The following is a 27,185-nucleotide window of genomic DNA, read 5'->3' on the forward strand; positions in this document are numbered from 1 at the left end:
TTTTGTCAATTTATTCCTAAACGCAGCAATTGATCAGGGATTAAGGTTGGGTGGATAGCACGAAAACCTCCCGTTTTTTAATCAAGAACTTACCGTAGTGCGGCATTTATTAAACAAAGCTACGGAGAGACTTTTTATTGATCTGCACTGAGATTATTTTCTACATCAGAACTAAAATGTGAAATTCATCAAACGAGCTGCACCTTTAATTACAGATAAACCCACTGTATGCAGGGATGTTGCGTACTGTAGCTCATCTGTACAGTGATGGAACTGATGGTTCTGCAGAGGTTTGGGGGGTTTCTCCTTAACTCCTGTTTATCTGCATTGTCTGCATCTCTTCAGGGTGGATGTGGTTCACCTTGCCCTCTACAACCTAGGCGTTCAGAGTAAGAAGAAGTACTTTGAGCTGGAAGAGATTCTCAACTTTGTCAGCAACAACTGGGATCACTTCCAACTGGGCAAGGTCAGTGGTTGGATTCTGAACACAAGTGTAAAAGGTTTAATACTGAGCCCCTGAATTGACATTTTGACACAGCAATCTTTTGGGTTTGCTTCTTATGTTTTGTCTTTCTCACATGAAATGCACATGAAATAATGTCTGGAGCCATCTTGGGTGTCACTTCACTTCACACACTACATTTTATGACAACAGGCAGGACTTGCAGGTATTGTGCTGGGACAGGGTTATATATATGATACTATGTACATTATATAGTTATTTGGTGTATACTGTATATACATCAACGTGCATAAGCCTTGTATATGCTCAAAACCAAATTCTTGTGAACAGCATAAAAAACAAAATGCTACTTTTGCCAGTGATCATTATGGATTTCTCATTTAGGGTTTTGAACTTTAATGTTGAGTCATCAAAGGCTGGTGGTACTTAGAGCTGGAGGAGAAATACGTCTGTGTTATTAAATCAGAATTTTTATTGTTAGTTGATTTTTCTACCCCTATTACCAAGAAGGTTCATCAATATCAATGTAATACTGCGTGATTGAGTGAACGGGGGAACTGATTTGAACTTTAATCACAACGCCACTTGATCTTTGAAGAATGACTTCTCGTATTTATTTGCTTTGCTCTTCCATTGACTCTGACCTCTCGGACTTGCCTCCTCATGTTCTCCAAAGAATTGCTCTCGTGTAATATGGGCCCCTGCAATCTCAGACCGCATGTACCATCCTCCACAGCGGCTGGCACGCGAATTAGAGCCATAAATTAGAACAGTTCCATTCGTCCTTGAGAATGTGGGAGAAATCGATGCTAGAAATGCCAGCTAGTCAAACTCTCAGCACTGCAGGGTAACGGAGAAGTCAGCAGAATACAGAGCACGGGGGGAAAAAAACATTTTAAAAAGCAGGTCTATATTATTTATACTGAGCATCAATGGATATTATTGATGCATGGATGTTTTAAAAAAAATGAAGGATGTGCATTCTGCACGTTGATGACATGTAATTGGCACGTTCAGGCATGGATTTAATTTATCAGTAGTAACTGACTGTGAGTGGATTTCTTTGATGTCTAAGCACTGCGCCACCTCATTGCAAGACAGTTGACAAGCAGATAGTGGGCATGTGATGAGCTGGGGTGAGCTGAATGGGCAATTGGAAAATTCTTGTGTTCTTACATGCTTAAAACATTTTTATAAAATGTTTACTTAAAAATAGAAATTTATATTTTTTGCACCTTTTTTATGATTCTTTGCATTCTATAGGTTTAATCGCCTCATTCATAGGTAGTGTTTGTGCAGGTTAGTCACTCTTATGTGTATTGGCAAATTTCTGTCTTAGTCATTACTTTAGGAAGACAGTCAATAAGGTAGGTGTACTTAGTGTAGTCATTTGCGCCCTGGAAGTTTAAAACATGCACTGGTAAATGTACACCTCTTCCTGTCATATTTTGACCTAACTAAAAAATACATAAAATCCAAAAACAAAAATACACTTTATGTAAGGAGTACTTAAAAGCCAGATCACCCAGGATTGATACATTATCAAAGTGTTGTACTTGTTGTTTGGTAAAAAAAAAAAACATAAAAATTGGATTTGTTTGGGAGATACCACCAAATGTTTTAGTTACTTGTGACTGGTGGGCAGAACAAAAACCGTTGAACAGACTCAGGCAAGGGGCTTTTAATCTCTGGTTTATGTCATGGGGAATTGCCAGGACAGATAAACAATCAGCCAGTTGCCTGGCTGTCGAGCCCTGCAAAGACACTCCTCTGTCCCCCTCATCTGTCCTCATGTCCTGAAAAGCAGCAGAAAAGTATTATTGTTGATGGCTACATTTAAAGCAGCGCGGCTGCAGAAAGTGTGGAAGCCCAGAGAGAGCAGGGAGAGCGGCAAGCCTCATTCATCTTCATTCAGCTGCGACGGTCGTGAGCTTCAGCGAATCGAAGGAGGCCAATTTGCACAGTGCTGAGAACAAAGACCTTCCCCTCATTTGTACCTTGTTATCCACCGGCTGAAGTTTTTTTGTCTTCCGCACAGCTTTTCAACACGCCACTTCATGAGAGAAGCCAGTACCTCCTCGATGCTCTCAATAACTACAAAAGCAAGTAAGAGTCCTCTCCCACCTGTGTTTAGAAGAGATATTGATGGGGCGGACCTCTTTAGGTATTCCTTCTGACTTGCGCTTGCTGCCCTTATGTATTGCTACATGTTCATTAGATGGTCTGCAGTGTTTATATGTAATCAGTGCTTTTCTCCAGGGGATGTTCTTGCAAGAGGGTTATTTTTAGGGACTGTCTCATATAGGCGTTATAAAATAATTGCCATGTCTCCAGAATTCCTCTGCATTCTGTAATCCAGCTGGCTGGACAGCTAGACTGTGTGCCGTTGAATAAAAGAGCTCTGTTCTTCCCAGAGCTGACGTGCATTTTCATTTGGGCTTTTTGTTAAATCTGTTCAGGTTCCTGTGCGGGAAAGAGATCAAAAAGAGGAAATGCATCTTTCGGCTGAGGTCAAGGGTCCCCCCCAACCCCCCGTCCAAGCTCTTTCCCGAGAGGGCTCAGAACTGCGAGGGACGGGAAGGACGCAAGAGGGCCCGGGGCAGGAACAGGTCAGCCCACTGTTTGGACGCTGCTCTTTATTATGCAACCTCACTGTTGACTCCTGTCGTGTTTACATGCTGATATGACATGCATGACAATACGATATGACAAGGGTCGTGATATTGTGCGATACTGTAACATGAGGCTCCGTTTCAGTTGATAACATTAAATGCATACATGTAGTGGATAGTAGTAGATGTAGCCTTGCTTCTTCAGTGTTAGCTAAAAGTTGATTGACAGATGAGGTCAGTAGCCTGTTTTGTATTCCAGAAAAATGACATTTAATTTATAACAACATGATAAGGGTGCTCCATAAATTTAATTTGAAAAGATCCAGGCAGGGTCAACTGATACTAACCTGTCCTTATTATCAGTCTTGACTTTTGGATGGCCCTTAGGCCGTTCAGTCAAATCTTAAAGAAAAGATATGAGAATACAGTTTTTATTTGAACAATCATTAGCATTTGCCTTTGAATCCGTTTGGCAGTGGCTTCTGTGGAGCCTTGAGGAAAAACCTGTACGTGTATGTCAGTGATGACTTCCGTTGCTTGACTTAAATTTTTCTTTTTTCCATAGAGAATTCTCTTAAGTAGGACATTCTTAGGAACGATGATTCATACTCTTGTGGGTGTTTGTTTGTCAAACCTTTGATCAGTAAATGAAGTCTAGTCCGGTATCAGCCTGGATAACCTTATGCGATATCATCGTCATTTTACAGGGAATTTACAGGGAACTCGACTAGACGGCTGATCCCTCCGATGGCATTAGTTTAACCTTTGAATAAATAGTTGAAGATGAGGCTGAATTGTCTGCGATGGAAATAACTCCCAGGATACTGCAGTCATTTATACTCCTACCTCCTATTCAGGCGCTTCACTGGCTCACCGGGGACCTGATATTTTCTGACGATTATCCTCTTTATACATAGATATGCAAACATTAAGTCTGATTTATAGAACGTGCATCATTTATGTTCATTGTGGCTGCAAACTACACGTCCTATCTCTGTGATAACTAGGGATGACTCGGACAACCATGTTTAACGCCAAGGTTGGTGGAGGGTAGAGGTAATACATTTGCCAGTTCAATTTAAACCGAAACCTAAACCTAAACTATAGTGCTTTTTTATGTGCTTTTAAGTACAGAGTTGCAAAAGCAGCCACAGAGCAGAGTTCAAAAGCGAGTACTGTGGCCTATATACAGTAAGAGCTCAGATCACAGAACAGCAGCAGACAACTTCAAATGCGTTCAAATGCGAAAGGATACAACATGGTTTACTGAATCTTTAAAAAAAAAAACATATACTATAAAATAAAGTGGGTAAATATGAAATTAATAAGTAATAAAGAATAAGTTAAATATTTCCTCTAATAGGAGCAGGAACACCTCTGGTAACATTTTCTTGCCTAGTTTTGATGCACCTTTTCAAAGTGAAAGCTCTCTTTGATGTTTGCTGAGAATTGGACGCGGGCTTGTGCTGATAGTGCAGGTGCTACATGGCTCGTCACTCACAGTCACTGTCAAGTATTTATAGGATTTTGCATCGTTCCAGCACTTTCGGGGTATGTTAGCTCAGTGTCGCAAAGTTTATGTTTGACTGTATTTTCGAAATCTGCTCAAAGTGAGACCAAATGGCACTTTATCTCTTACAATCCTTGCCTGGCATTTGGAGGAATATTATTTTGAGTTTCGCCATGTGTGCAAGCAGATGCCTACATCATCACTTGAGAGCTGGTGAAGGATCATACTTCTCATGTCCGTGCTGTATCGCAACCTCACTCAATTATCAAAACCAACAGAAGAACAGCTCTAGTTACTAGCAGTACTACTTTTAAACACAAGACTGCTGCAATCGCAGTGAGCATAAGATCCTGTGTCATGTGTTTAATCGCTTAGTGGTTGTCCTAAACATTTAGCATTTTTCTTCAAATTTATTGATTGTCCTTCTTTGGGGATCAGCTCCCACCACGGAGAGTCCCAGCCCCAGAAGAGGATGAAGAAGAAGAGGTCAAAGTGGCTGTTAGAAGATGCGATTCCTAACGTAAGCGTCAACTCCGCTGCGCGTGTTTAACGGACTGAGGTCATTTCTCGGAAGTCTGTGGCGTTGTCGACAGTCGCTGACATCAGCCCACAACTGAAGGTTATCTTTGGCCTCTTTCCCTCGGGGGCTGTCTCGCCAGCCCCGTGGCTGTGTGTTCACCAGCATGCCCTGTTCACAGTTCACTGGTATCTGCACACCCGCCACAGAGCTTCTTATCTCAGCCCGCCTGCCTGTCTCCTGTCTGTCTGTCTGCCTGCCTGCCTGCCTGTCTCTCTGTCCGCCGCCTGCCATCACGCTTCTCACCTCAGCCTTGATGGTCATACATGTTGCTAGATTTTTCCGTCTGCCTGTCTGTTCCCGTATCACAATTTTACAAAGCTCTGACCCTCCCCCCCTTCATCTCACCCGCGCAGCCATTAGTCTGTCTGTCTGTTCTCCCTGTCGCTGACACCCGGCTGTGTGTCAGTCTGTGACTTCGGTGTGCCCTTGTATGTCATTGCTCTCAGCTCTTCTTCCTCTGAGCTTCCAGTGAAAGGAATTGCCCCCCCCCCTCCCTCCCTCCCTCCCTCCCTCCCCTTTCTGCCACTGGAGCCTTTCACTGACAGATCCCTGGGAGGAGGCAAATCCCCAGACCTGATCAGCTTTAACATCAACACGCCTCTGACATGCCTTAGAATGGAAAAGATAAATCTCATTGTGTTATCCTGGATTGAGATGTGTAATGCATATATAGATAATCAAAATTAAGGTTATTGTAAATGAGTGAATATGTAATTATTCATTTTGTCATGGGGTGAAAACCAATGTGGCTTTCTCCACAGAATGAGCTTACTACTTCCTGGAGTACAAACCACCACATGGCAAGCATATTTGATTTCACCCTGGATGAGCTGCAGAGCTTGAAAAGGTAAATCCTTTGGAGGGGGATGGGGCATTGGTTATGCTGTAAATGGGTAAATGGGCTGCATTTATATAGCGCTTTTATCCAAAGCGCTTTACAATTGATGCCTCTCATTCACCCATTCATACACACACACTCACACACCAACGGTGAAAGGCTGCCATGCAAGGTACCAATCAGCTCGTTGGGAGCAGTTAGGGGTTAGGTATCTTGCTCAGGGACACTTCGACTTCGACATCGAACCGGCAACCTTCCGACTGCCGGACAACCGCTCTTACCTCCTGAGCTATGTCGCCGCTGTATTTTATTGTTTTTAACCAGAATAGTGTTGTTGGCCCCATATGCACGCTTACTATGTCACACTTTGGGTTTTAACTGAAGTCAACTGTTCCAAACCACTTCCTTCTCTTCAAAGCCTGTTGTGCTTGGCTGAGGGTCACTGTAGGTTTGTTGGAAAGGACGTAGCCGTTAACTGTGAGGCGTAACTTGGTCAGTGTTTTCCTGCCTTTGTCAGGTTTCATTTTCCATTTTGTGGTGTTTGACTTTTGGAGTTTGCGGGCAAGGCAGTACTCCCCCCCCCTTTCAAACTAGGTGCCGTTTCCTGAACAAAAGCGAGAAAACTCGCTTAGAAAAACAGCCATTCCAGTAATGGTCTAAATGCTTGTAAAGCACTTATTTTACTCCTTACTGGAAAAACAGCAGGCTCTTTAACTTGAAAGGAAAAGTTGACCCAGATGATTCAATGTATAACCTTAGTCTTTGAAATTCAGAAGTGAAGGCCATTAGCTATGTTTAAGCACTCTGAAGACAAACGATCAAATTGTCCTGAACAGTTCAGCTTCCATCTTGATTCCCATTGTTTATTTATAGCGCAGTTAGTGTGTCATGTAGCCGTGTCTTTCAAGGCGATATTCCACTAAGCTGAGGAGACCCTTTAGATAAATATTTCAAAAGAGTAAAAACAAAGAGGGATATCGGAATCTGGGACACAGTTCTTAGATGGGAAAAAAATGGGAAATAACTGCCATATCCCATAACGGAATAAGCTTTGATTTTTGTGACATTTGTATGTACCATTGTGCATAACCAGTTACGTTCAAGCAGATATACCTACACAGTTTCATCTTCGTGTTGCCTCTGTCTTTACCTTCATAACATAAGGTTCGGCAAACCTATTTATCTCAACTGATAAGCGTTGCTGTTATTTGCTGGTACTACATTAACACGTAGTTTAAAAGAAGCGCAGACACCAGTGATTGACGTTTGACGACTTTTTCTAAAGCCTTGGCACCTGTCTGTGTGTGATTCATTCGTTCAGGCGGTCTGTTTTAAAGCCTGCCTCCACTGTGGGCAGCGTCCTTATCACTGGGCAGAACAGTCACACGAATTTGCATCGATTTCCCTTTGAAAAACTGTAAGTGAGGCCCTGCAGCGATTTGTTTTCCCTCTCCAAAGTTATTTCTATTCAAAAAGGAAGGTGAAATGCTTTAATTATGCTCTGCAGAAAGGTTATCAGCCACTAAACAGCTCTGTTTGAATAATAAATTAATGCCAAATATGCCACTTTGGGGACAGTTAAAACCAGAAAGGCTTTTATGTGAACTGAGGTAGTCTTGGGGTGAAGTTTTTGCAGATGGGAACATGTTCAGTGCCTGGAGTGAGCTCAAGGCACTGAGAGGTACATTGCCTGTCTCATTCATTTCAATCACACCGCTCACAGCTACGCTCACTGAGAATGTTTGTTTGTGTGGGTGTGTGTGTGGGTGGGTGGGTGTCTGGGTGGGTGTGCATGTGGATTTGGGTTTGGGTGTGTGTGTGTGTGTGTGTGGGGTGGGGGGGTGAATATTGAGCTACTAGGCACACCAAAATGAGTTTGCAGTGACTTGCAAGTCTGGAATTGGTCCTGAACTTGGTTTGTTTTGTCAACAGTGAATGAGGGCTTCATGTTAATTGGATTTCCTCAAATCCCAGCCTGTCTCACTAGAGGTGGACAGTATGGAAATTCTGAGGCCAGTAACAATAAACAATAATTGACGGGCAATATTGGCCAAAACCAATACCTCTAATCCAACAGTGCAATGCAGACCTGTCAAATTCCACATTCATGGACACATTAGATGATCTCAGACCTCAATTTATGAAGCAAATACACAAGTAATTTTATTAATAAACTTTCTTGTTCTAATATTAAGCAGTGAGCTTGAGTCTAGTGAGCTGCTGAGTCTCTGTATTGCTCTCCTTATAAATGTAAAAATGCTTAAATAAAAGTAAATAATGAGAGGTCCAGATCACTATCATTAGGCTGTTATTTGGGCATGACATTTTCACTCGGGACTGCCAGAACAAACTTGGTCAGACTGGTCTTCAGTTCAAGCTTTCTCAGCTGCAGTCAGCTGGTATCAGCTGAAGCTAAGCTTACGGCTGTATTGATGATGTGGCGTACGCGCGCCACAGGCGACGCACCAGAAGCACTGCCGACGATCTTAATCGTGTACAGCAGTGCCATGCTATCCGCCCTCGCGCCGCGGGGCTAATCCCAGCCGCTGTCTCTGCAGCACCAGCTCGGGACGGACCTTCAGCTTGGACCTGGACTCCACGGACGCGGCGAGCACCTCCGGATCGGCCACCACCAGCGTGTCCTACGACTTGCGGTAAAGTTCGATTCCAGCAGGGGGAGCCGGAACCCCGGCGCGTGACACATGCGCACACACTCAGATTCTCAGACAGAGTGGCAGCCAGCTCAAGGGGATGAAAGTATTTCTCACATTGCATCGCGGGTGTTAAAATGTCAGTAATCTAAATGTCTCAGGGTGTGGGTAGAGCGTCTAGGACTCTGCGCCGAGGATGAATTGACCAATTCTCTGTAGGTCAGAGGTGTTAACTGAAGCCAAGAATGAAGATGTGACAAAAGGTCTTATCGGTTTCTCTCTCTCCCCCTCCCTCTTCCTCCTTTTTTTGCCCTGCTGCCTGGAGTTACATTGCAAATGATCAATAACTCAACAGAGTGAAAAGTTTGCGGCAGTATCTGTCAGAGGTGATTTTCTCCCATCATGCTTACCTTTAGACAGGGCCACTCATGAGCAGGAGGGGAATTAAATTGTTATGCTGTGGGGGGTGGAGGGAGGGAGGGCTGGAGTATCCAGTACTGGCACTGCGACAGTATGATGAGACCTTATGGATTTTTCATTTCGGCTGCAGTGGATCTACAGTCCGGCTTTTCAGTACTTTGACCGATCGACCGCAATTTGATCTCAGTCTAATACCCAAGGTTTTTTTTTCATTAACTATAAAAAAGAAATATATAAAATATATGTATTGTAGATATTTGTTTATTTTTGTTGGTGTAACCTTCGCCCAGTCCCACCCGGAGCTCCTGTGCGCTAGCCCCCTGAACCAGTCTTTGGCTTCCAGCAGCCGCTCCGCATCCAGGATGTCACGCGTGCGGCATGTGACCGATTGTGTTCTGCGCTCGTGAAACGAGGGAGCCTTTGCTGGGGATTGGGCCAGCGTTTGTCCAAACAGTCCCCAAGGGAGACCGATAAAGGCCGAGGCCGCGATGCTCACGCACAAATCTCCCCGAACGGTCTGATGGATAGCGCGCTGGCTTTGTATCGGCTGTCCTTCCCCTCTTTGTTCAGCTCTGGCCCGAGCATTTGGGGCATCGGGTTGATACAAGCTCCCAACAGTAGCTCTTTAATTAACCTTTGAGGAGGAACCAGCAGAGGTATCAGCTGCAATCACTGCTGGGGAAGTCTTTCATTAGGCCCTCTGACCCGGCCGACCCTTTGACCAGCCACCAGGGGGAAATAAAGACTCTGCGTGGCAGTGCGCATGTGGGTGGCTTCTCCACCACTCCTCCCTCTCCTCCCTTCCCCACTCAATTTGTCACTCCGCTTTTATTTTTAGAGTTGTGTTCTCATTAGCATCTCAAAGTATGCCTGAGTGTGAAGGGGATTCCCCCCCCCCCCTTATAAAGCAATAAATACACACGTATTTTGTGTGGATAAGAATTCCAAGGGACAACAACACGGCTCTGTGAAATGGGAGAGTGTTCCCTACTGCGCGACACCACTGAGGGAGCAGATCAAACGCTCGGCATCGACTCCTCTCTCCCTCTCTCCCCTTCTTCTTCCGCCCCTTTCATGTTGCCGTGCTGTGGCTTAAGTGTCTATCTGGGATTTCTGATGGCTCCTCAAATGAAGCCTTCCAACATTGGAAAAATAAATTGGTTTGTTCTGTGGTTATGGCCCCCACGGCGCCCCCTGCTGTGCGTGGTTTGATCCGTGCAGTTGCAGCCGAGGGGAACTGCTGGAAGGATTAATATCGTGAGCCCTGTGCAGGAAAAACACTCCAGTGGAACTAAATGGGGGAAGGTTGCGCTAGCTTTTACCGGGTTGTGGTTTACTTTAGGTTTTAAAGGGGTTTTTTGTTTCATTGACCAAAATCAAAGTGCTCACATTTAGAAGGGGAAAATATAATTGGTAGATAACCACAGCACCATCTAGTGTTCATTTTTCAGCTGTAACAGATGGTGGTGTACGTGTGTGATCGTAGCAGTCCCCGTTTAGATACACATTTGTTTTATATATCAATGTGACATTTCCATCCACATTTTTATGGCTTTTCTAAATTAAAATTTAAAGGAATGCCAGCTTTGGGTCAGAGAATGTAAGTGCCTAAATAACTGTCTGTAATGCACTGGCAATCATGTTATTTCAGCTACTGAAAGCATACAATATGGAATTGCCATCGTTATCTATAGCCTCAGGTGAGGCTGATCAGTATGACACTTGATTGAAAATGTAGTTGTACTCTGCAAATATATTAAGTGGCGTTGGTCGTTTCCATGAAAGCTTTTGGATCTTTCATATACGTTTCATTTATTTGTGTCTTAATGTTTCTGCGAGATAGCCTGTCCTATGCGCAGTGAAGAATGTGACCCATGTGCTTCCTGGAGTGAGAAAGTGAATTCTGTTTTTGAGTTGTGCTCTTATGGCAGACCAAGGCTTTAACCCTGTTTGAATAACTGTGAGTCAGATTCAGTCAGACTGATAAATTTGTGTGTGGCAATCCACAAAATGGATATTCACAACTTCACACTTAACAGCATCGCTTGTGTCATGATTTGGCTCGTAAACTGAAAGAATGCCATTTCCATTCCTGCATTATATAATCATGCACTGAAGGTGACTAATCAGTTTCCAGATTTTCACTGGTTAAGTTACACTGAGAGAAATTATGCATACTAGAGGAAAGAAAGGAGAAGGAAAGTAATTTATATAAATATATATATATACACACACACACACACACACACACAAACCAAACATAGTTTCCCTTCTAATATACTGTTATGCAAGTATATGATGCTTGGGTTGGGGTCAGTTCTAAATTAACTGAGAATTGCTGCTAAATGCCAATACATTCTTGAATTTAAATATTATAAAATACATTTCCCAGAATAGGTTACTTTAAAGATGACTAAAGAATAAACAATCTGAAATGAATATCTGACATGTTATGTTAATATCTGAGAAGTTCTTTTTAAAATGGTTTCATTATTTGCATTAGTTTTTAATTTCACAGTGAATATTTTATAAATATGAAAAGACAGCGGGTGGTAAGAACAGCAGAATCGTTGGACTGATGGTCCACCATTTCTGAGTACATCTTGGTTCCCCTCCCGTTCCCATCCCCACTACCTTGCGTACTAGTTCAGGTTTTGGAGTTTTTCTTCATAGAGATTCTTATAGATGTAATCTGTCTATATTCAGGATCAGTATTTTTGCTCTTGCTTAGCACAGTTAATTTGCATTAGTGCTTCAGTGGTGTTAACACAGCTACCAGCTGCACTGGGAATGTTATTACCCTGGTCTCCCACTGCTACTCATATAAATTAGGTGAATACACTTACAGTTTCATTGTAAGTTATAGTAGATAAGAGTGCTAAATTAATGTAATACTGTGCTATAAATAGATTTTTTTGGATGTCACTGAATTAAATATTACTTAAAAATGTGAATTCTGCATCCTGGATGTTTTTAAAAATTCTAATTAAAATTCTAGTACCAGTTGATGGTTTGAATTTGGACTGGATTCCAGAATAGTGAATTGAAATGTCAGGTTGTGGGTTTGGGGGCTGGGAAGGCGACAGGTGCAGGGAGTGTTTCGCTGGAGCGGTTCTCGCCAGCAGAAAGACTCAGAGCCAGGATTGGGATAACAGAGCCGTTCCACAGAGCCCGCTGTGCTGTGGGAGTCCATTTACAGCCGTGCCAAGCTCGACTGCCACTCAGGGGTGTGATCACACGAGCGCAGACTGTTGATGGGTAATCTCAGGATCGGGCGCTCCGTAGTGCCGGATGTCTGGAAGCCTTCTCCAGTTTGGGTGTTGAGGCATAATTACCAAATTGAGGTGATAAGACGCTTAATTGGCCCGATCACGCTGAGCCCGTTCGCTGAAGACGTCCGTGTTTGTTTGCCGCGTTTCGCAGGAAGAACGTGGGCAGCAGGAAGAGGAAGCTGCGCACGTCGGCCTACGCGCCGCCGGCCGGCCGGGCGGCCCCGCCCGAGGGTGACCTGGGGCCCGGCGTCCTGGAGGCGGAGGAGGCGCCCGAGGCCATGGACGACGGCATCGACAGCCACACCTTCGACAGCATCAACGAGGACGACTCCTCCCTGTCGCACCTCAAGTCCTCCATCACCAGCTACTTCGGGGCGGCCGGGCGGCTCAACTGCGGGGAGAAGTACCAGGTGCTGGCCCGCCGGGTCACCCCGGAGGGCAAGGTCCAGTACCTGGTGGAGTGGGAGGGCACCACCCCCTACTGACCCAGGCTGGAGAATGGCGAGGGTCAGTGGGATCATATCCTGCTCTTCACCTGGTCTGGTCCTCCACTCCTGTCCTCAGGAGGCCACATCTTTACAGTTCCATTTCCCTCTCCTTAGTTCTGTTTCTTCTCTCTCCTAGCACAGATCTTTGTACTATGCTTGCCTTTAGTTACGCACATAAATTGGATCATTGCAGAAACTGTAGTGATAAAAAGGCAATAGAGTGGTACTGTACTTAGCAGTGTATCCTTGCGAAGTGTCAGTACTTCTGCAGTGCTGTAGTGTCCAGAGCCTCACTGAATGTGCCCTGTGTCCTGTTTTCTGCTTTTCTTAGTTATGCCTATTTTTCCTGCACTGGTGGTGCATTGCTGAAGAGGCACACAGTGTTCACATCCCAGAATTCATGCTCTTCTGTTACGTCCGAGGGGAATATGAGCAAATTCACATTTCACCTTAATCACATTTAATTTTAGTTTAGGTTACAAGCACTTCCCAGTCAGGAGATGATTTAAAGTTGCTACCGTTTAAGGCCCCTGCCAGTTTGCAGTGTGCGTCTTTCTGGGGCAGCATGTCTATGGCAGTATGTTCCTCTGTATCTCTACTCGCCTTCCACAGTTAATCCAAACAATAACATCACTATAGTCCTCATAAGACAATTCCTTGCACCACAATTTTGACATTAAAATTTTATTTTGTTCTGATTAATGTACTTCTCCACACCCACCAATCACACTAGGTTTTTTTTAATTGGGTTTAAATAGCCATTTTTTACACTTTCCATTCTGATGGTGTTCATTTTAATTGTCTATTTAATTCTTGGTTTTGAAAATATTATCTCCAGAATGAAATAAAAAAGATAAAATATTATCTTTTAAATATTATTAAAAGGAAAAAATCCCCGGAGCAACATATGTAGCGAAATGCATTTTTTATTTACTGCTAATCAGTAATTCGCTTCAGCCTCCCCAGGAGCAGGTCAGCGGCGATATCAGGGAAGTAAGTAGCTCTAAAAAATAATTTTTTAGAGCTACTTACGAACGTTTGTCAAGTTTTGTTTGTCAGGTTCTCAGTAATCAGGTTGGTAACTACACAAGCCCAGGCTGCCTTCCCATGTATACTGGATAGGTGACATTTACTGCATATCTTTAGCGTATACTTCGTATCAAGATGTCACGGGTCACGTTTATCTCAGACAAGAATAATACACTCTATTAGATGTCACAGTTGTTTCTTCTCATTTTAATTATTTTTCTTCTGGGGGGGAAAGGAGTAACCATATGGCCCTTCAATGTGATTTGTCCATTTAGCATTTCCAAAGAAGTCTATTGTATTTCCTAGCTATGTTCTTTTTTATGGATAGCATCACTTAGCTCTTTTTATTACTCCAGGATTTTTTTTCTCTTAGGTGCTTCACCAGTGGCTTGCAGGCATAAATATGCTGCATACTTAAACTGGGAAAAGAAAAGACTCGCACACACGCTTGATGATCCAAAGAAATCATTGTATTTATTAAACCATAAGCACGGTTAACGTTTCAAACACATCGGTCTTCATCAGAACTGGGTCTGATGTGGTCACAACGTTAACTGTGCCTTTGGCTAAATACAATTATCTTTTTAGAGCATCGAGTGAGTGTGCAAGTTTTTTCTTCTCCTTTTGTGTATGTTTCTGCGATCCAGCACCTTGTGGTAGTTTTTTGGTGTGCGTTTGTTCCTACACATACTTAAACTGCTCATTCTTTAACTAACAGGTGCAGTCCAGGCAGTGGAATGAATGGCTCTGCTTTGAGTTGCTTGAATGGCCTGATTAAAATCTGCTCTTATTGTGTATCTGAAGTATATGTACATTATAAACATTATAGGCCTATTACCTTTTATAATTAACAGCGTTTTTAGATCATCTGAATATTAGGCCACTCTCTTGCTTTGTTGCACTTTTAACAAATGCCTTCAGCTATGCAATCTGTAATCATTTTGTAAATTGATGATACTTATTCGACCAAAGTATTATTTGCTGTTAGAATGTTTTAATCGGCACCAAAACTGTTTTGTGTATAAATACTATAAGCTCTATGTTGACTAAGTCATTATTAATAAATGTATACGGTATATATAACTTCAACGTGGTGGACAATGCATCCTTGATGATGCAGTTACCTCTATGAAAACTTTAAGCACTTAATTTGCAAAAAACAATTACAGTACAACTGTTCAAAGCAAAAGAGTGTAGAAATGCAACGTAGAAGTTTATGATCATCTAAAGTCATTTTTTCCAGATATACAGTATTTCAGTCTTAGTGTTTGATGGAAAACCTTTGAATACAGTGTTGCTATGTCCTGAATTTGAATGAGTATACAGGGTGCGCGTCTCCATATGCGTGGCCTCAACTTCTTTGTGTTTTTCTTTTCCTCATTATTTGTTCTTTTCATTGATTTAAGTTGTAAAGAGTGTTACTGCTGGAATGTGTGCGTGCATGTGTGTGTAATTTGTCAAATTCAGCAGCTAAAGGCAGGACATTCATGCAGTGGCCAATCAGGGACTAACATGCCAGTCTCCAATTTTACATTAACATATCAAGGCCTACATGATGTAAAATCAGTCATAGCCGAGGGCATGTTTTAGAGAATTCGCATTATTGCAATGGCAGCAAATTCTGGAGTAATTTTCATGCTGTGTGACAGCCTTGTGCAATCAATCAGAGAAGTCAAAAATGGGTTCTTGGCAGCAGCCTGGACTGCCATATGTGGTGGTTCTGCACTTTTTTTTAATTAATGGTGTGAATGCCGGAATAGTTAACATGGCCGCCCAGTGCATACTCATTTTTTTTCCCTTCTCATTGAATCAGCATGGCCCTCTTAGCTTAGTTTGTGTTAGATTGCATAAAACCACTATATATCTTGTAAGCCCATCATGTGGCTTACAAATGTCCAGATACAGTAAATTCCCTGGCATTTAATAAAGTGCCTTAAGTGGTACCTGCCTTATTTTTTGTTTGGAGAATTTGGACTGTCGCTGATACTATACCTTAAGAAGGCAGTACCGATGGTTTGTTGTTAGCAGGCCCGCCTAATTATAATTATATTTAATGGGACACGCGGCTAGCTAACAAAGTTTCCCCATTTTTGTTCATTTCAGTTTTTTAATGTGACTAGCCAGTGAATATAAATGGCCCTAGATAAATGGTCAATTGTAAAATTACTAATGGCTGTAAATTGTTGGGCCTTGTGCATTATGAATTACCATTTGTTTCACACAATTTAAAAGGCACCTTTCCCAGGCACGCTGGTGGTGCATTGCTGAAGAGGCACACAGTGTTCACATCCCAGAATTCATGCTCTTCTGTTACGTCCGAGGGGAATATGAGCAAATTTGCATTTCACCTTAATCACATTTAATTTTAGTTTAGGTTACAAGCACTTCCCAGTCAGGAGATGATTTAAAGTTGCTACCGTTTAAGGCCCCTGCCAGTCTGCAATGTGCGTCTTTCTGGGGCAGCATGTCTATGGCAGTATGTTCCTCTGTATCTCTACTCGCCTTCCAGTTAATCCAAACAATAACATCACTATAGTCCTCATAAGACAATTCCTTGCACCACAAATTTGACATTGAAATTTTTTTTCTTCTGATTAATGTAGTCCCCCCCCCACCCCCACCAATCTTTACTTTTACAGCACTTCAGTTTTTTATTTAAAAAAAACATTTTTTATTGGGTTTAATTCATGTTTCAAATGCCAGACTAGCTAACATGGCCGGCTAGTGGATACTCAATTTAAAAGGCACCTTTCCCAGGCACACACTGTGCCAAGTGTGTAGAAGAGCAAAAGCTCTTCCTATTACTAGTGTGTATCTGGCTTATTCTTTTCTCCTGTCACTTGCCTTGACAACACAGTGAGCTATATCAACCTTAGCAACCAATGCTATACCTATTTATCCTGATTGGCCAGGTGAGAATGTCTATGTCTTTTACTGTTGATTTCCCTCTCCCTTTCTTGGCACTGTTTCATAAAAATGTGAACGTTGTATATTTGCAAGCATGCATTATGCGGCTGTCCTGTCAATTGAGAATCAATATGATTATTAGATGCATGTTTTATTAAAATACTGTCATATTGGTTTTCATTCATAAAAGCAGCTATGTTGACATGGACATATGTATCATTAGAACTGATAGACAATTGATAATCTATTTAGCTGGTTCCACATTTTCTCATTTTTATAACCAATATTCTGTAGATATCCCATGGAGCTCATATAGATGTCAGTCAGAAGTGATCTCCAATAAGATCTAACATAAAATATCATACACTTGTAATATTATGTGCATTATTGTCATGACCAAAAGAATACTGTTAACACATCAGTGTCCTCTTGTATCGTGCCTCATTATAACCACATTCATGACAATAAAGAAAATGGGAACTTTGCATAAAAAATAGTATTTTCAGATTTGGTAGATTTGACAGCACAAATTGTAATCCAATCACTGAAGATTTACCAAAGGAGTAAAATACAAAAGTAAGCATGATTGCTATCACTGTATATCGCTAACGTAGCAGATTTACTGACAAAATACTTAGTAACTAGGTACAGCTGTTCTGGTTCTGTCTTCTTTATAAACAGGTTGTATTACCATTGCAATACTGCATTTTCTTGTATTTCTTCTTTACCTACGTTTATTCATAACCCTTATATTTTAGTGCAGGTTCCCCTTGAAGTACCCACAAGTCATGAAATAATCATTATGATATTGTTCTGGTAGCCATGATGTGTTATTACTGTCACAAGTAAAATAAAGTTCATTCTCACATTGTGTTTCTCTGCACAATAAGTTGCTGCCAGAATCTTCATTTTGGCTTGATATACATTTTAATGAGCACACAGGATGACAGTGACATATTTACAGTACTTGCATAAAAATAGATGAGTGGGGACAGAAATTATTAAGGAACAAGAGTGGCCACATAGGTCACGCATACCACACGGTACACAATTTGTCATGCAGTACATTCATATACAAATAATACTTGCATAAGTGGAATCACTGTTTAGGAGGTCAGGTGTAGCACACATGTATTGCATTGTTCTAGTAGTATAGCCCTGAAATAGTGTTTTAGAAATGCAGTATCTGATATTTGTTTCTGTATGCTTTTGACTTTTTTTAACTTTCCAGAGTTTAAATTACATATCAGTGATTGGACTTGCCTCTATTTTGTTTAATATTGAGTTAGATATTGAATGTTTGTATGACCTTTGAAGGTATTGATTTAATTTAGAACACTAACTGTAGTATATCCCTGCCATTCATCCAGAACACCCCAGAAATAAAGGTTAGCTTTGTTCCACAAAAATAATTCAAACTACAGTACAATGACCCACAAGGAAGAAACTGAAGTTTGGGTGCAACAAGTGCCACTACAGAATGCACCAGAAGGTTCAGGTGGCCAGCAGGGGGCACCACAATATAACTTTGCATCATAACCTGCAGCAATGTAATACTCCTCAAGGTTTAGGTATAAATAAGGTGCAGGTTAGATTGGGTGACTGTTAGGCACCCCATATGGGTAAAAGTTAAAGGCACTAATGTCAGTATTAGGTGCGTTTATACAGCAGTGGACAGCAGCAGAGAAGTGTGCCTATGAAGAGGCATAGAAAAGTGAGTCACAGGACACCACTGAATTATTGTGCTACATATAAGACAATTCTGAGCATTTAAAAAAAATCTGGTGTTTGTAATGGTAATCAAATTCCTGGATAAATATCAGGATATTTCAGGAATACATTGATTTAGTTAACCCATCTATTAAAGTCTCCCATGCTACACTGCGTTATATGCCCTCCTTAGATCTATGAATAATACCTGTGGTATCTTTATGATTCTATTAATAGGCTGTCCCAAATATCTTTCTTACACATTCTTTACTTGCCAAGATTTCAAATGTAGGAACAATTAAAAATACGGCTTACTTTTCTCATGCTGATTTTTGTTCAAGAGATTGCATAGAGGTTGTTACATTAGACTTTTGTGTTTTGCCTATCGCAAGACATTCAATAAAAGACCTTAGCACATTCATGGGCCAGTCCAGGAATCTGCCACTGCCGGCGCTGAGCTCATTACTGAGTGCTGCACAGACTGAACGGTGAAGCACGCCACACCACCTCCGTACTGGAGTTCATTCAGCGTGGCTGGGCCCCTCCTATCAGCAGGGTTCTGTGGCTGCAGAGTCTCGTGAACAAACGCTCTTGTATGTGTCTGCACATTTCTTTGTGCGCCCATTGTTGTGTCCTAAGACAGAGGATGTTGGAAAAGGGTTCGCCCAACTGGCCAGTTGTCAGACCGGTTTAATCTCACAGGATGCCTGGCTTGAATGATCGCGTTGAGCCACAACCTTCAGATTCAGAGTTCGATTCAATCTTCCAGACCAGTCTTAATTTCTGTCACTCTGTTCTGTCCATTCCTATTTTAATTCCTGAAATAAACTTGTCTGTTTGACACTGGGTATTGATTCATAAATCAGCTGAGCCCTGTTTAGTGCACACCAAGCAAAGTATTTGCAGAGAAAGTGCACAGCCCTGTAAGCCAAGCCAGAGCTCATGCATCAGCAGTTTGCATAGCCCCACTCTTGTTCTGCCCAGTTTAAAATATCCAGCATTGTAATGAATTGTGTCTGTCTCCAATTCATTGCATCATTCGGCAACTGCAATTCCTTATCTAGTACATCAGACCACATGATGCCATTTGTGAAGGACTGAGCTATCACATTTGCAAATGCAAATGTTATTTCAGGAAAAAACAGGTTTTAAGGTAGGTTGTCAAAGTAATACATTTTTTGTTTAGTCATTTGACAGTAAATTTGTTTAGATTCATGTTAGATAGTCAAAATCATGAAAATGTTTTCCATTTGTGGAATGGAATTAAAATACAAGGAATACTCACTGAGTAAAATTGTTCTTTTCGACATGCCTTGAAAAAAGGTTTGTAGTTAAACACTTGCTAACCTGTTAACTGTTAACTTGAGTCATTCCACTTTGAAGGGAACAGCGTGACTGATACTCAAAATAGGATTTCCAAGTTATTATCCATTAACCTGATGTTAATGGAATGCATGTCTGTGTCCTTAAGCCTTGAGGTAACCAACTCCCCATCCCTGAAACCCTCCCTGTGAATAAACAGTGCATGCTTGTACAAGGTTTATTGGATCAGAGTAGAGTAAATATTTACCACCAAACTTTTTGTGCGCCTTGAGCTACTGGATCTGGTTTCTTCAAGCCAGTCTGTGCTTGCAGAACATGTGTGGCTTTATTTGTGTAAATGCAGTTAGCTTCCCAATTTCTGCCTCTGGATAACAGATTCACATAGAGCAACCCCTGTGGCGAAGGGCAGCCAGCCTTCACACTCAACCACTAACACACAAGAAAGGTCTCCAACGCACCCCCTCCTCTGGCTGTACTCTCACCAGTAAAGTGATTCAGTATTGCAAACTAAATATAGCTGAATATGTATGTCAGATATTTAAAAAGTATGAATGTCTCAAGTGTAGGTAATAAATCAGCATTGCCATGCTAAACCACCATGGGACTCCCTAAAATGCTTTTTTATTTTGTACTCATTCAATGTCTTTGGTTACTTACCAGTTAAACCTGTAAAATTGATGCTAGTAATACAAAGGTCAATAAATACGTTCTTTAGAAATGAAATCTGTACCTTTAATAAAATCATGTAAATATAAGGTATGGAAAACAAAAAGGAAAAATACATGTAAATACACAGCATTCCTATCTATTCAGTGTAGAATTATAGCAAGTTCATCCATTGCAGTGCAAACTATTTCACCCATCTGCCCTGAGGATTATGTGCTGTCAGACATGTTCCCAGAGAGATGAGGTGGGAGGGTGACTGCTTAATTCGCCACTAATCTGACAAATTTTCCAGCTGCACAATGGATAACCTCAGTGGAAATGCTGGCAGGCAGCACTGCAAGAACCCGAACCCAGCGCCTGAAATTGTCAGGAGTCTTGGCCAATATTTCACAGTTTGTTTCAGTGCTTGTCATGGATACCTCGGAAGCTTAATCTTGAACTTTCTTTGGCTTCATGGACTTAGTAAATAATTAGTAAAATCAATATATGAATGTTTTGTTTAGCTGTCTTCATAAAAGAAAATGTTTTGCCTATGTATGACCATATTTGTTTATCATAAAATATAATTAATAAAATTACAGAAACACTACGTAAATTAGAATTAGTATTAGTAATGGACAGTTTTGAGTCTTAGAGCCATGATAATGGATGCATTGATTGAAAATACAGGCTGAAATGCATGCAACAAACATCACTAGCCTGTGGACTGGAAAAATATTACAATATTCACCCAACCAAAATGCATAATACCCTAAAAACTTTCCGGGGATGGTTTAACCTTTTTCATCAAATTGAAACTACTGTTATGGTAGACCTCAGATTTATGATCCACCTTCATGAGTGGGACCTTTGGGGCCCTAAATCAGTCACACCCTAAGCCCAGAGCTCCAAATTAAGCCGTGCAAGGTCAGTCATCTGGGACAGCATCATCTATCCACTTCATGTACGATAGACTCCCGTCCTCCACAGGGAAACTCAAAATCTCAGGAACGTCATATGGGTGAATAGACCTAAGGGGGGGGGGGGGGGGGGGAACACTCAGATCCTCATGCAATTAAAACGGCAGCAGCATCTTCAGACAGATGTGCAAGTGTGGATGATTAAACAAATCCGATAGACGACTTTCTCAGCTCACTGAGCAGTGTTAAATAATCTGAGAAAGCTTGTCAGTAGCTTTTTTTTTACTGTATGAACACTTCAAATGTGCTGCTTGATATGAGGTGTGTTTGTGGGGAATGGGGATGCTGTCACAGGGTCATCAACAACAACTCACTTCACAAAGTCTTTAAGCCTCTGGATTTTGGAAGTCCTTGTCTTTGCCATCTATGAGTGAAAGAAAGATGATTCAACTGTTTTCACTGTATTTCTTGTGACAAAAAAAGACAGTTCTGAGGTTTCCTGGATGTGGTGACTTTTTCAGCTTACCAGCAGAATTTCTGTGGCATCCTGTATTTCACCCTTCCAGTAGTACCTATAATACAAAAGAATGAAATGGAGTCAAAATGGCCAAGACTGTCCAATTTCACCACTTGTACTGCTCTTTTGCGAGTACGCTATGACCTTTGTTTTCCCCCCAGCGGTCACTTCTAGCGACAGACTAAGCTGCTGCAAGCAGACACAATTTCCCAATCACATGGGACAAACATTAATCTGACATCTTTATTATGCAGCCCCTTCCCCTTTGCCTGCAAGTGTGCTATGCTTTGGCATACTTAGGAGATGGTTCTAGACTAACTTCCTTGCCTCCCTACAGTGAAGACAGTAGGAGAAATAAAATCATCAGAACTTCACTTGGCAGACTGTCATGCACCCATCCCTCCATTTTTGTACGTAGTTGGAAACAGCAAAATCATTACCATTCCGATAGTGGAACAAAATGGTGGTGGTTTCCAAGGAAACTGGGCGTACTCAGGAAGTTAGGTTAAGCTTCAAAGATTTCTGCCACGTTGTTGGCAAAAGCAGCAGCACAGGTCTTGCCTCACTTACATGGTGTAGCTCTTGGGGAATATGTTGACACATGCAGCCAGTCTTCTCTCCATTATGGCTCTAGAGAGACAAAAAATGGGAATTGTAGCTTATCCCATATTGCTTTCTAAAACCCACTGCAGTACATTTTGTTCTCAATAGGTCACCAACATATAATGATCTCAGAGCAAATATTAAAGCATTACCTATCTTTATTATGTATGGTTTTGCCAAAATTCTTTACAGTAGCAATTTTACTTTTCCTTTGCAGAAGCAGATTTATTGGAAGAAAGTATAGATATTTGTTACATAAATTGGCTTTTACGCATATTTTATTGTAATTCTGGTGGCTATTATGTCCAGTAGCAAGTTCTGCATTATTCTGTCATGTTCTGCAATATTGTGGACATGCGCATGAGAGGGGGATTGGCTCTCAGCCAGTTGTAGAAAGGAAGGTAAGAAGGAAGAACAGGAGTGCAGCTGGCTGGAATTGCTTAAAAAATGCTATACATCATAGATGGTTCCTACACACATAGCACAAAATGTATATCACATACGTCTGCGCATAGCCTTAGGCCAGAATTACACCAAGAGCAGAACGAACGCGCAGTGACACTGTGTGGTGTCCGCTTCCTTTCGACATCCATACTAGTGGATTAATACCTTTATGCTAGCCATGGTCTAGTGCAGTGATGCAGTAGTTCCCACATCAAGTCTAAAAAGGAAGTGGACTTGGTTCCCGGTGTAATTTCAGCCTTAGCATAGCAGTTGTTATTGTGCCATGCGCTCCATTTGAAACTATACAGAACATGTTTGCTTCAAAAGGAATGTAGTTTTGCGCATAAATAAGCTGTTTTAATTTCATTTAAATCCTAAGCGTGGGGTCATGAAGCCCAAACAATTTTAATAAAAAGATCAGGAAACAACATGCGAGTGGCTCCATACAGCACAGTAAAATCCTTGGTGATAATTTAACTTTAAAAGAGTTTATAGCAGTCCATGAAGGATTAAATGTATTGTATCACAATAAAAAGGTACTCTGGCTGAGATGATTAAACATTTAACATTTTACGGTGTTGGTAAAGGCCATAAGTGAGTGAGACATCCACCTCTCCCCTGATCAGCAGTAGCTCTCAGTGTAGCACCGTGTGGCCTGTAGTATAAATAATCTGTGCTGTATGTGCTAATGCACAGGAGCAGCGCACATGCAGCAGCTGCACAGCTCCTCACAGTGGGTCAAGGTGCACATCCATAACTGACAAGCAATAGAGTGTTACAGTTTGTAGTCCTAAAACCTGGAAGAAAGTTCACATTTTAGAGCCATGGGTTTCCTTGTCAGATGTCCAGTGCTTTTTTCCCATATGGATTTTGTTTTCTGCCGAAAATATGGTCTGTGGTGAACGTAAGCCTAAAAGAGTTTGATGTTTCATTCTACAGGTAAATTACACCCATTAATATCTCAACCATGGATTTTGAAGCTGTTATGTGTATTTAAAGGGTAAGTTGCTAACAGGTTGCTATACTGAAACTACAACAACGATTGCATTCTGGCAACTGCCACTCAAGTTTCCATACTTGCACTCGACAACCGTTGTAGTTTCAATTATTTAGATTGTTAGCATCTTACTTTTTAAAAACACATAATGGTTTCAAAATTCATGGTTGGGATATTAATGGGTGTAATTTATCTTGTAGAACAAAACATTAAAATCTTAGGCATATATTAACCACAGTCCTCATTTTCGGCAGAAAGCGAAATCCCTGTGGGAAAAAAGCATTGGAAATCTGCCAAGGGAACCCATGGCGGAAGAAACGTCCAGGTTGGCCTATAAAAAGATGTCATCACTGTAACACTCTACTGGTAATTAAAATGAGGAAAGAATAAGGTGGGAAATGGAGAGTCAAATTGGTTACAATGTACTGCATATTGTTCTGACATAATTCACATCTGTTTCTCAAGGGAAATACCGTAGAACATTCACATGCACAACTGGCAAACCATATGCTGTTTGCATTCTGAATGAGAAAAAAATACATGTTTTTATGGATCTAAAAGTCAAGGTTTTGCCAACATGATAAATGCACATTGCTGGTTTACGAAGCCACGCTGGGATAGGCTCCAACACCCCTTGCGACCCTGTCAAGGAATAAGTGGGCACAGATAATGGATGGATGGATGGATGGATAGATGGTGACAATCTCTTTCTCACTTAATTGTGCTTTACTTCTACCCTGGTTGTGGCCATACAGTTGCAGATAACTGAACAGCTTTTTTGTTCATTACATTCTATTCTAAACATTCTATTTGCGTCGCAAAATTGCGCACATTTCAATCGACATTAGCATATTAAAAACTGGATAAACGTACACACTCCAAACGCCGGCCGACAGCCCCTGTCAAAAGATACTTGCCACCGGGCCTAACAACTTTTCTGGGGGAAATCCTGCTACTGTGCTTTCACACAATGTGGAAATCATCTCCTCCAATGAAAATCAGAGTTACCCTCAGGGGTGGATCAAAGGCTGGTGCTTAAAATGTGCCTGACTCCAGCTTCAGAGAAGTGGGGTTGAAACGGAAGGTGGTCATTCAGCATCTCAACTGGGTGAAAGGCAGGAGCAGAGTGAAATACCTGCTTATGTCCTTTGCAGCTTGCTCGTTGGGACAGTTGATGAGGATCACTGAGTGATGCCCTGACATGTAGCTCCCAGTTAGTGCTGAGTGTAGCTGAAAACCCAGAGTCCTTAGTGCAGGGTACATGACAAGGGTCAGCAGCATCCCCTGCCACAAAAAAAAAACCAAACAAAGGAAATGGTACTGGAGTTCAGGCATCGATCATAAACCTTTATTTTTGTGTTTTTGTGGTGGCATGAATGAGGAAGCACAGATAATGTTGCACTGAATGAGAATGCCATGACAAGCTATATGGGTGCTAGCAGCAGCCTGAGGAAAATGTATTTTAAAATGGCTGGGTTTTAAACGGTAATGGAGTATGGATACATAAGGGTTCATTCGGGGCCAAATTCAATATTACATTACATTACGTTAAATTTATTTAGCAGACATTTTTTTTATTTTTCATTAAGAGCACCCTTCTAATCTACCCAGTGCGTTTACTATAAATATCCAAAAAAACAAGTTATATTGGCCTATATAGGTCAACTTTCACAGTCATACTGCACCATAATAATATATTTTGTTGGCATACACTTAAAACACAGGCTATGCACACAGTACCTGTACATTAAATGCAGTATGTATAATTTACTGTACATGTGCAGTATATTACTGCATTTTAAGACAATTGCTTTTTGGGATCTTACATTTCATATCTGTTTTTTTTTTTTTTTCAAGAAGGTGATTGACACTTACAAGCCTACCTCAAAGCGCGTGTGAGTATAACTATGAGCTGCACTGTGCGTAGTAGTTGACCATTCTTATTTTAAACTTATCTTTGTCTTAAACTCCAGGCACGGGTCTACCGTTACCGTGTGATGTCTAGACGCTGTTAATGGCTATAAGGTTAAGCTGTTGTATCCGTTCTGAAATTTCTGCAGGATTTCATCAAAATGAGGATAAACGTAATACTAGGTTTTATTCATTACTGAGAAAGCTTTTACGTGGTCATAATCATGACCCCGACAAAACTGACCTGATGCAAACAGATAAAAGCACCCAGCTAGAACGTAGGCTACATCATGATAGCCCATACATAACTCACAATCCGCTTCAATTGAAACACCTTGAAGTAAATAAAAATAACCAAGCCACTATGTTTTTACTTAGTAGGCTACATTTTCTGGACACAGCGCTCCAAAATCCATTATTCAGTAGGTTTTCTGTGGAACAGAGATTGGAATTCCCGTATTCGCAATTTCATATTTAGATCGCCTCCAATCTGTCTAACAATCTCAAACGAAAGACTATAGAAATAAATGTGTATTCACATCACGAACCTATCCTAGCTGGAAAGTTGCCCGTAATTTAAACATTGATACATTCTGATTAATTAATGCAACAATGTAGGGGCACTGTACACTGTTTTGTTAACGAACAAAGTTAATTCGCCTAAGACAGTCTACGTTTTTATTTTTTTATTTCGCAATGCAAACATCATGCATTAGCCAGCTATATATAGCCTAATCAAAAAGTAAAAATAACCAGCATATTCATGACGTTATAGTCCGCTATTTTAAAATACTGATATGTATCTGTCAATACTGTAGTGATTGCCAGAGCTTTAATCGCACTATGGGCTAGCTACAATTCACTTACCAAACATATTATTAAAAATCCAGGACGGAAGAAAGACTGATTAATAGATTCCCTGTGGCATCGCTGATACAACCAGTCCATTTTCCCGTTCATCACGAATGTCATTTTCTCGATTATTCACAACTACCTAGCCTAACAGATCGTGTTCTCGTGTAGGCTACATAAGTAGGTAGTCCATTCCATTTGGCGAATAGAGCTGCAGCATGTTCCACACTATCATTTGTCACGTCTGTCGAACTTTGGCCTCTCGGTCGGTTTCGTTATCCCCTACGGAAACAACGCTACAGTACGTTGCGATATTTACAGAATTAAACTAAACTAAACAATAAGCGGGTAGGCTACCGTGGGTGCAGTAAACAGTCAAGTCAGTTATAAGGAAGTTACACTAAACTGTGGTCAATGCGTTCTGTTGAGCTCTGACTCACTAGCCTACAGCCGGTGGGTGGATTGTCCCCATTTCTCGATAAGCAGCTTGTGA

At 41.4% G+C, this 27,185-nt stretch overlaps 2 protein-coding genes across 2 annotated transcripts in view; one reads left to right on the forward strand and one right to left on the reverse strand.

Moving 5' to 3' along the window:
* The window catches only part of phf19 (PHD finger protein 19), a 42,472-nt gene extending 25,959 nt beyond the window's left edge, over nt 1-16,513 (forward strand). Inside the window, exons 9-15 of the mRNA XM_064309468.1 lie at nt 346-466; nt 2,502-2,569; nt 2,923-3,072; nt 5,024-5,105; nt 5,927-6,012; nt 8,562-8,657; nt 12,498-16,513. Coding sequence (XP_064165538.1) covers nt 346-466; nt 2,502-2,569; nt 2,923-3,072; nt 5,024-5,105; nt 5,927-6,012; nt 8,562-8,657; nt 12,498-12,831 — 937 coding nt within the window. The 3' untranslated portion in view covers nt 12,832-16,513. The remainder of the gene's footprint in view (nt 1-345; nt 467-2,501; nt 2,570-2,922; nt 3,073-5,023; nt 5,106-5,926; nt 6,013-8,561; nt 8,658-12,497) is intronic.
* A 1,165-nt stretch (nt 16,514-17,678) lies between these two features.
* zgc:63972 (protein CutA homolog) lies at nt 17,679-27,164 on the reverse strand. Its single transcript, XM_064309469.1, has 6 exons — nt 26,708-27,164; nt 25,065-25,213; nt 22,456-22,515; nt 21,895-21,940; nt 21,743-21,792; nt 17,679-21,479 (listed from the first exon to the last, which is right to left on the reverse strand). Exons 1-6 carry the CDS (start codon nt 26,810-26,812, stop codon nt 21,377-21,379), a joined length of 513 nt encoding a protein of 170 aa, XP_064165539.1. The 5' UTR covers nt 26,813-27,164; the 3' UTR covers nt 17,679-21,376.
* Nucleotides 27,165-27,185: the final 21 nt, after the last annotated feature.

The sequence above is a fragment of the Anguilla rostrata genome, chromosome 14 (assembly GCF_018555375.3).
Source record: "Anguilla rostrata isolate EN2019 chromosome 14, ASM1855537v3, whole genome shotgun sequence".
Classification (NCBI taxonomy): domain Eukaryota; kingdom Metazoa; phylum Chordata; class Actinopteri; order Anguilliformes; family Anguillidae; genus Anguilla; species Anguilla rostrata.